This window comes from Chironomus tepperi, unplaced genomic scaffold (genome assembly GCF_022539635.2).
Source record: "Chironomus tepperi strain 1889 unplaced genomic scaffold, CSIRO-AGI_Ctep_v1 contig_349, whole genome shotgun sequence".
NCBI classification, from domain to species: domain Eukaryota; kingdom Metazoa; phylum Arthropoda; class Insecta; order Diptera; family Chironomidae; genus Chironomus; species Chironomus tepperi.
Window position 1 is genome coordinate 356,701 of NW_027226471.1, and position 9,266 is coordinate 365,966.

At 30.7% G+C, this 9,266-nt stretch overlaps 2 protein-coding genes across 3 annotated transcripts; one reads left to right on the plus strand and one right to left on the minus strand.

Moving 5' to 3' along the window:
- The first annotated feature begins 3,794 nt into the window (after positions 1 to 3,794).
- On the plus strand, positions 3,795 to 8,141 carry Ric (Ras-related protein interacting with calmodulin). 2 transcript variants are annotated; one of them, XR_011544752.1, is made up of 7 exons: positions 3,795 to 4,406; positions 4,472 to 4,493; positions 5,144 to 5,200; positions 5,415 to 5,523; positions 5,586 to 5,880; positions 6,146 to 6,461; positions 6,552 to 8,141. XR_011544752.1 is itself a non-coding variant. In XM_070645057.1 (6 exons), the coding sequence occupies exons 1-6, from the start codon at positions 4,230 to 4,232 to the stop codon at positions 6,260 to 6,262; spliced, it is 777 nt and encodes a 258-aa protein (XP_070501158.1). In that variant the 5' UTR covers positions 3,795 to 4,229; the 3' UTR covers positions 6,263 to 8,141. The 2 variants fall into 2 exon arrangements, 1 of the variants encoding a protein (XP_070501158.1); XM_070645057.1 differs by having other exon boundaries at positions 6,146 to 8,141.
- An 89-nt stretch (positions 8,142 to 8,230) lies between these two features.
- On the minus strand, positions 8,231 to 9,231 carry bonsai (28S ribosomal protein S15, mitochondrial). Its single transcript, XM_070645056.1, has 2 exons — positions 8,849 to 9,231; positions 8,231 to 8,791 (listed from the first exon to the last, which is right to left on the minus strand). The coding sequence occupies exons 1-2, from the start codon at positions 9,216 to 9,218 to the stop codon at positions 8,280 to 8,282; spliced, it is 882 nt and encodes a 293-aa protein (XP_070501157.1). The 5' UTR covers positions 9,219 to 9,231; the 3' UTR covers positions 8,231 to 8,279.
- Positions 9,232 to 9,266: the final 35 nt, after the last annotated feature.

Sequence of the window (9,266 nt, forward strand, 5' to 3'; positions counted from 1 at the left end):
AAATTACAGAAAAGAGATTTGAAACCCATTGGACATTTTAATATCATATAGAATTATTAAAAAGGAGAAAAAAATATAAAATAATTAAAGTGCTTGTCTCTATCATAAATATAAAGATGTGACCCTCGGGAAATCTTGTGCTGCCAATGTTTTTCATCAAAATACATAAATGAAAACAAAATAAATTTTTACTACGAAATGCTTAATTTTCTTTCATGAGTCATAAATTCTGCTTGTGCGTATAATTATGAGATACCAGATAAATACAGTAATTCTTTTGATTTAGCAAAAGCTGTACCTAATAAAAAAAATAGGAATCAGGATCCAGAACTATTTTAAAATTTACACAAAAGCCATCAAAAGCTTTTTTGAAGCGATTTAAACGAAAATTAATTATTTTAACAATTTACAGCAGTTTTTAAGGTTTTTAATTGAAACCTTTTTATTATTCATTTATTGAAAATAAAATGAAATTTTATCAGGATGAGAAGAAAAATAATTAATTTTATTAAAAAAGTTTGACAATGAACTTTACAAATTTTTCTACATGTGGGAAGTTATGAGCATTCTAATTTACCTATCTTGTCTTTTAAGCATGAAGATAATATATTGTGGCATAATTATTTACCTATTAATCATTTTGATGACATGTTTTTACAGATGAATGTTTTATATACTTGATTATTGGTGGCTGTTGAACAAGCTGTAACCATGGATTCTTAAATTATGAATCTTTAATTTTTTTGAGATTTTTCTCATCATTGAACCTTCTTATAGGGTAATTACTGAGGTATACTATTGCTTCTGACACAATCACTCTCGATTTAATATAATATGATCAATGACCAGCCGGAGCGGCACCATGCAGCGAACCATATTGTTCGTACTAAAAATTGGTCGAAATTAGCCGTCTCGGTGTCGTCAGGGCAACTTCTTGTCTTGTGATTACCATGACGACGTAGCGAATATATTGAGCTTTTCGAGAAAACTAGCAAGCTCAGGTCTTAGATCAATTTGCTTAAGATATCCTGTTTGGTCGTTATTTCGATTTAGAGCGTCCTTGAAACCTTAAGCTAAGCTCTCAATGTCCATATCTTGTTCAGCAGCATTCATCCAATAGTCAATAACATCAGTAGTATTATATTTTTTAAAATATATGTTTTGTTAGTCTTCTATTGTACAATATCTATTTAGTACGATTAGATGTTGTTAATTTTATTAATGCTTAAAAATGGAAAGAATCAAATGAATTTTTAATTTCCAATCATTAAGAAGTTGTAATAAAATTGATATGAATTATTTGATTAAAATAATAAAGACCAATAAAAAAAATTAAATACATTTTTTTCTTCAGTAACTGATTCGTGACTTTAAGGTCAGATCCTCAATTCATTATTCTTTGGATGTAAAGAGAAAATTCATTAAACAATCGAAAATGTAATGTTGATGCTAAATGTGCTTCTGGTGTCTGATCAGGATGGAGTCTGGGGTATCGAGTCATAAATGGACGAATATGTCAGCGGAGAGTAAGGTCACTCTGTGGCCGAGTGGTTAGGCATCAGACCAGATATCTGTATGACTCTATTATGAGTATGTGAGTTCGATCGATTCCCGTCAGAGACTGATCACTCAATAATTATATATCTACACATGTTATAAGGATCATTGGATTTTTTCAAATTTATGTGGTTTAAAAGCATGCGGATCTGGCAGTTTTCAGGTATCAAGGCGCTAAATCATCAATTCATCAAAACGATTCAACCCTAAATAATTCCAGAATTACAGCAACCGGATGTATTTCCTAGTTGATCCTAAGCTGTGTAATGTATTTAACAAGATGAAAAAAATTGTCCTGTGCAGCTCATTGACAAGAAGAAAGAGAAATTACGTCAAAATCAATGAAACGTAAAAAGCTTCCATGCTCATTTCATTCTAATGAATTTTCCTTTAATTCGATCGATCATCTCGCAAGTCGAGGTGAAAAGTTTTAAAAAAATGGAACTAAAATTGGGGTCATTGAAATACAATTTCCTCGATTTTAGCTTCCGTTAATAGTCTAATTCCCCTACCGTCATAAAAATTAATTTATTTTTCTTTGTTGCCTAAGCTATGCCTTAAATAAAGTCGTCCTCTTTCTCATAATACGCAAAAAATTGATTTTCCTAAAAAGAAGTTCAACAACATTTTATCACAAATGTCATTTTGGAAAAAAATTTGCTATTTATAGCTTCTTGCGCACCTCGTTCGTATTTACGCGTTAGCCTAGAATTAGAAGGTACAAAGCCACAAAAACTACAACAACAATATAATTGCTGTACATTTTGAGCAAAGCATTTTCACGTCACACGTAAAACCATAAAATATTTATTGTTGATTTCTAGACGACAACAATTCATCGTCCATTGCTGTTGAAATTTTTTTTTTTTGAGGATAGCAACTACACAAGAAATGGCGTGCATGAATTTAATTAAGCTTTACCATAGTTTTGACATTCGACGAATCGTACAGTTTAGTTAAGACTTAATTATTAATTTGATCCTGACGTAGGCAATATGATAAGTTACAAAATTTTCATTCCTGATCTTTTATAGATGATGTGCATCTCATATCCATTTTTTAATTGAAAGCTTCAATTATTTATTTCAAACTATGCTCATCATAGGCACTGTCCTATGTCTATCGCTCACCAAAAAATAGACACTAGTCCCAAGAGGTAGTTGATGTGCCACAAAATTTGATTCCTTTGTAAGGTTAAAGAAATCGGGGAAATGACATCAGTAACAGAGCGTTTACCTTACATGTCAAATTCACTGGGTTTTATCCGAAGTGTTCATCATGTTTAGTTCCAAGCTCGTTATTTGGTTGTTCATTTCACCGATCTAGTCACGAAGCTCAGTTCGTGTGCTGGGGGTAGTATTGCAGTCTTTGACACTGAACATGTCTTCTTTGTAAGGTATACGTAGATATAGAATAAGTTAGTATCTGGATGGCTTCTTTATGGCATCTTACGACACAAATTGTGAATTTGTACATTATAGGGTACAAAAGGTCTTTTCGACAGGGTATGGTACTATCCCCCAAAAATTTCAACCGAAGTGTCTCCAGCTATAAAGACATAGTCCTTCACACATTGAATTTACATCAGCCTGATAACACCTAACATTTTCATTATTAATTATTCACATGAGGAAATTGACAGACCAGTCAAAAGGAAGGATAACAACAGCTGATAACCAAAATACGTTGTGCTGATTAAAAAGGCGACATCATAATAAAAATGTCATAGAGATATAGCCTAATTCCATTTAATAGATTGGTTAATAATTATCTATAAGTGTCGTAAATAAGAAATAAGCAATAATACAGAGGGAAATGTAAAGGCATAGCATGTACGGTAAAGAGGGCTCTTGAAACTCACTCAACAGCAACTCATGCCTCATGCGGTTTCCATTGTACATGGAAAAAGTAGAATCAACAAAACATAAAATGACGTAGAAAAAAAAAGGCAAAAGTGCGATAAGCTGTTGAAGAGAGAAGAGAATGTGCTCATGTATGTGAAAAATGAAAACAATACGAGGAGGAAAATTTGTTACATCTCTACGATATTATGTTGCGGTAGTATATAGACACAATTTAAATTTTCATATTCCTGCCACATGGTCGCGGTTGTTGTCTATCAAGCATGCGCATGAATTTTGTGAGTAAAGAGAGAGGAACATTTTTTTACTATTTGGTGTAGCCATCAAGAGCTTTTTTCCTTTCTTAATGTTCATATCTCTTTGAAACATGGACGAGTCTACAACTTGAACTTGAGTGAGGTCAGAACAATTTTTTTTAAAGTCCTAAAAGTGATTTTTTTATGAAATAAATAATTAATAAGGATGTAAAAAGTGATAAGGATATTTTGTGGAAAGCTTTGTGTGTCTTCAAAGTGTTTTAAAGTTCTAATTTTTCAAATATAAACTTCTGTCCTTCGACAACAATAAAAAAAAAAGGAAGCAGAAAAACGGAAAAAAGCAAAATTTTTTTCTAGTTCTTAAAAATTTCTTTTCTCCTTCTTCTCCTATTTTTCAATTCCTTTGTGCGGTTTAGAAGCTTTTTACTGTGTATTATTTTATTATTCATTGTGCTTTATCGTACAACTTTCACGACTTTATTATCCTATTTTTGGAATTTCCAACTAATATTATTCATACGACCAGTTCTTGGATATACGTAAATAAAGTACAATGTCGTTTGAAATTTCCAATTTGAGTAAGAAAAAAGCAAAGAATCAAAAGAATATAGGAAATAATAACATCAACAATGGTGGAAATCATAATGAAATAACATCTGCATCGGTAGTCAATAATAAAACGCAGACAAACCGTGCCGGAATACGGGTCTATAAAATTGTGATTTTAGGGGTGAGAGCGACATTAATTTAAATATTTATGAGTGATTAATATTAAAAACTTAAATCAATATTTAGGATGGTGGTGTAGGAAAGTCAGGCAAGTATATGTGTTATGTCATAAAATGAAAATTTCCAACAACAGATTGCTACCTTAAAGATGGGATACATTTTTCTCTCTCAGCACCCACGCATTTGTCATCATGCTTGATGACGCAAAATATTTTTTTCTTCCTTTTTTTTTTTTTGGTGGCTAAGAAGAAGTCAAATCAACAACAATAATGGCAGGAATAAGAAAAATGTATCTCGATGTTTGTGTAAAGTACACAGTATATAAGAGAGAAAAATGAGCCTTTTGTGTTTATTTCGGTTCTGTTTACAAATCATTTGATGTGCGAAGAAAATTGAGAGGAACATATTGCTCATGTTGCAAAAATTTCGATAACTCTGGATGAGTAATGGCTGAAAAATGTTTTTTATTATAAGAATATGAGATTTCAGCATTTTAAGTGACTTAGCAGCAAAATCAAGAATTGAGAAGCATTTGCAATAATGAAAAAGTATTAGCCACCCACATACCTCTCTAAGGAATAAATCCCACAAAAAAGCTCATTTTTTTGATGATCCAATGTAATGCTTAAATAAGAAAAGCACATCACTCACAAGCATTCAGAATCCTCATCAATTTTGTTTTCATACATTTTCAACATAATTTAATCATATTGCTAATTTTCTTTCTACTCACAACAGCTGTGACTCTTCAATTTGTATCACACAGTTTCCTTGATTACCATGATCCTACAATTGGTAAGTTTAAAAGGATTCATCAGTAAATTTTGAATTAATCAAATCATTTGCAAAGCTTTCAAGCACAATTGAGCTTTTTCATTTGCATTTGAAAGGTTTTGAATTTTGAAATTCAAATTTCCGTTAATGCAAGAATTTCATAAAATTATCTTGCGTAGAATGAATCCTTTGAAAATATCTTTTAATGCTGAATTATCCTTTTCCAATCCTTTAGAGGATTCCTATCAGCAACAAGCTATTATTGATGGCGAGCCTGCTCTTCTCGATATCCTTGATACAGCAGGGCAAGTGGAATTCACTGCTATGCGGGATCAATATATGAGGTAACTAAGAGAAATCAGTTACTAAGAAACAAATTAATCTAAGAACTTTCTACATGATATAGATGTGGTGAGGGATTCATCATCTGTTACAGCATTTGTGATCGACATAGCTTTCAAGAAGCATCAGAATACAGGAAATTAATAACACGTGTCCGACTGACAGAGGATATTCCATTAGTGCTAGTTGCTAATAAATTAGATTTGCAGTCTCAACGCAAAGTGTCAACGGAAGAGGGAAAATCTCTGGCCATGCAATTTGGTTGTCACTTTTATGAGACATCCGCTGCTCTTAGGTGTAATGTAGATGAAGTTTTCTACACATTAGTTCGAGAAATACGAAGAAAGGAATTGCAAAAGGTAAGTGTATTGGTTTACAGCTGTGCTTCCTACAACCTTGCTTCGTGACACACCAGTATGTCGAGTAGATTTGAGCTTAACTTTGTGGTGAGACACCAAATTTTGACTAAATTTGTGAGTCACTGTGTCACGGCCGAAAAAGTTTTAGAAACAGTACTTCTGGTACCCACCCCCATATCACTTTGACATTGGACATCATAGTCAAACGCCTCCATAATATGACTACAAAGTAATTTATTGTAATTTATTTTCTCATCAATATTAGACGCTAAGCAACGACACGGGCTCTGAAAAAATTCGATGCAGAAGTAAGAGAAGTAAATGGCTACGTCTACGTTCCATTTTCGCAATTGTATTTAAGAGAAAACGATCAAATAACTGAATTTATTAGAATAAGTAAAATACTGCTGCAATTGATGATAAATGAGGAATGAAGAAAAGGCACAAATGGAGAGAACGATGTATAACTGTTGGAAATGATATCGTCTAGGTTTACAAAATAGTCAAGCAACTAATGAGATTGCTGAATAAAATGAGATAAAAAATTCCAGTTAGGAGTATCAACCTATATAAATAATAATGTAATAATGAAAATGATTAATTATAATTAATAATCCGAACATATGCCAAATTTAAATTTTTTAACATTCTTCTTTTTCACAAATTATTAGGTATACTTAGCAGAAAAAATACATACATACATTAGTATTAGATGATGATAATTAAAAAAAGTCACATAATTTCTAATCAAAAATCCATAAAAATTATTTTATAGTTCAATGCATGCAATAACGAGTCACATATATCACTGGATCTATAAATAAAATGTTAAGTTTTGTTTGAAAATCCAAAAGCCACCATATATAGATGAAATATGTGTAGATGAAAACTAAAGCAATAACTGCATAAATTAATGTAAATTTTTGGTCGTTCAATGGTTTAAAGCTTATTATTAAGGAGCAAATACTATTGAATGTGCATATTTTTAAATCCAATTAACAAAAAAAAAACATAAATTTATATTTTCTTTAACAAACTTTGTTACATCCTTCATCATGCGCCAGATATGATGTGAAAAAAATATGAAAGACAATATTTATCATAAAATGATGTGAATTAATGAAGAATATTTTGTTGATATTTTTAATATAATGTAGTTATTATGATTATGGAAATTGAAAAACGAATGTTATATTGATTTTCAGGATTTATAATCAATTTGTTAAATTAACGTTAGTTGCAACTTGCAAAAGATTATTTTATAGCAAAGTTCTTTTGACAGAGCTTTTGTACGTTAAAAAGCTCGAAAATTTAAAATTTGTTATTTGTTTACAAAAATCAGAGCTTTTGAAAAATATTGTTAAATTGTATTTTTTATAACTTTTCGTCTGTTTTGAAAACTTTAAATCGATTAGGTATCAAACTTAAGATCATAAACTATTGTGAGATTGATTACATGACCAAAATTAGCTAGCAGAATGAGTAAATTTCATCAAAAAACAAATTTGCAAACTTTGAAATTCAAAAAGTTAAGCTTTTTTGAACATATAAAAGCTCTGTCAAAAGCTCTCAAATTATTTCCATAAAAAATTAAAGCTTTAAAACATATATTTTTGTCTAAATGATTGTCTTAATTTAATGTATTAAGCATTAGAAGGATGAAATGATTGAGTCCTAAAGATCAAAAAGTTTTGATTCAGAAGAAAATTCAAATATTTATTGATATACGAGCATTCTATTGAATTCATTGAATATCTTTTTAATAAGTCATAAGAAATGAAACGATGAATTGGGGCCAATTAAAGACAAAAAATCTCAATATAATCAGTATTTGATGCCCAAGATACATAGAAGTATGCACATAAATGTGAATCTTTTATTTAGGTTCTTAGACATTAATAATAATATTAAGTGTGTTCAGAGATATAGAAGAAAAAAAATTAAGGATGTCTTAAGAAATTTACATAAGTAAGCAAATGTCATGGAAACAATTTGTCCGAAATGTTTTTTCTTTCTTTTTTGGAAAATGTGATAAGTTTATTTTTCATAGAATAGTCTTTTTGATTAAAGCTGGATTAGATTTTTGACGTTCATTATTCGAGAGACAACTAATATAACCCCGGGCATTAATAAGAAAATTGAGCATAACAAATTGTAGCAAATTTAATAATGTCAATGTACATAAATGACGTACGAATATGAATGCCATAACTGATCACATTACATCAATATTCTTAAAAATAAAAGAAGAAGATATTCAATGTCATAGTGAAAAATCATCTTTCTTAGTACCATCCATAACTTTCTTTACAGCCTAGACCTACTTTAGATGATGCGACAAAAGAATTGATTTATTTTTTAACAAAGTGCTATTAAGTTTATTTCTATCATTAATTCCTTTACAATTTAATTTCATAATCATCTCTGACTTCGTTCTTTCTGCGAATTTCGTCTTCTTCCTCTCGCTGATGTTTAAGTTCCTCGTATTGCTTCTTTACCTTATTGATTTGCTCGTTTGTAATAGTGACTGGAACTTTACACTCAATCTGCTCATTTCTGATGAACTCTAAATTTTTTATTTTATTTTCAAGGAATCCTAATTGTTGTGCCTGAAGAATCTGCTTGTAAGTATCTAATCGATTCTCTTTGATATTACGACAAAATCTTCTAGTAAGTGAACGCATAGCTTCCTTTCGAGCAATCCAATGGAAATGATCGGGTGCTGGCATGTATTTAATATCTAACTGCTCAAGCATATACTCAAATCTTTTATAGTCATATCGACGAAGAAATTTTAAAAACTTCTTTCGCTTTTCAATCAGCTCTTTAATTTGTTGCTTCATCTTCTTATTTTTTGGGTTTTCTTCTAAAGCTACCTGACCGGCTCTGATAACTGCTGTCATTTTTGCCACTAAAAAAAGTTTTAACATTACTGGATGTTTCTAATTGGAAAAATTATGCAACTTACATTTAGCTTCCATTGATCCATAATCAGAATCATGTCTCTGGACCTTCTTAATCATCTCATCAACATACAATTTAACTGCTTCTTTTCGTGGATTCAATTCAACACTGAACTTACTTCTTACCAATTCATTTGCAGTTTCTAATAATTTAGACTTTTCAAAATTCAACAAAAGTTCTTTTTCGTCGATTTTCTTCATTTTTTCCAAGTCGCCACTTTTTAATGGATCTGTAGCCGGTATTTTTGCAGGTCTCACCCATTGAATATAATCATAAACTTCATGTTTCATTCCTGGATAATTTCTCGTTGAAATCAGCAACGGTCGTGCTACATTTTTAACACAAATTAAATTAATAACTTTTGGCAGCAGCATGATTTTTTTGATTGTTTACTGATTCAAAATATTATGAGATTTAGTTTG

Bases quoted from the DNA above. Each gene is read 5' to 3' on its own strand.
- Ric (XM_070645057.1), top strand. From the start codon at position 4,230: ATGTCGTTTGAAATTTCCAATTTGAGTAAGAAAAAAGCAAAGAATCAA. The intron at 4,407-4,471 runs GTGAGAGCGACA...ATCAATATTTAG, and splicing joins ATAAAATTGTGATTTTAGGG to GATGGTGGTGTAGGAAAGTC. The intron at 5,524-5,585 runs GTAACTAAGAGA...TACATGATATAG, and splicing joins ATGCGGGATCAATATATGAG to ATGTGGTGAGGGATTCATCA.
- bonsai (XM_070645056.1), bottom strand. From the start codon at position 9,218: ATGCTGCTGCCAAAAGTTATTAATTTAATTTGTGTTAAAAATGTAGCA. The intron at 8,792-8,848 runs GTAAGTTGCATA...AACTTTTTTTAG, and splicing joins TGGATCAATGGAAGCTAAAT to TGGCAAAAATGACAGCAGTT.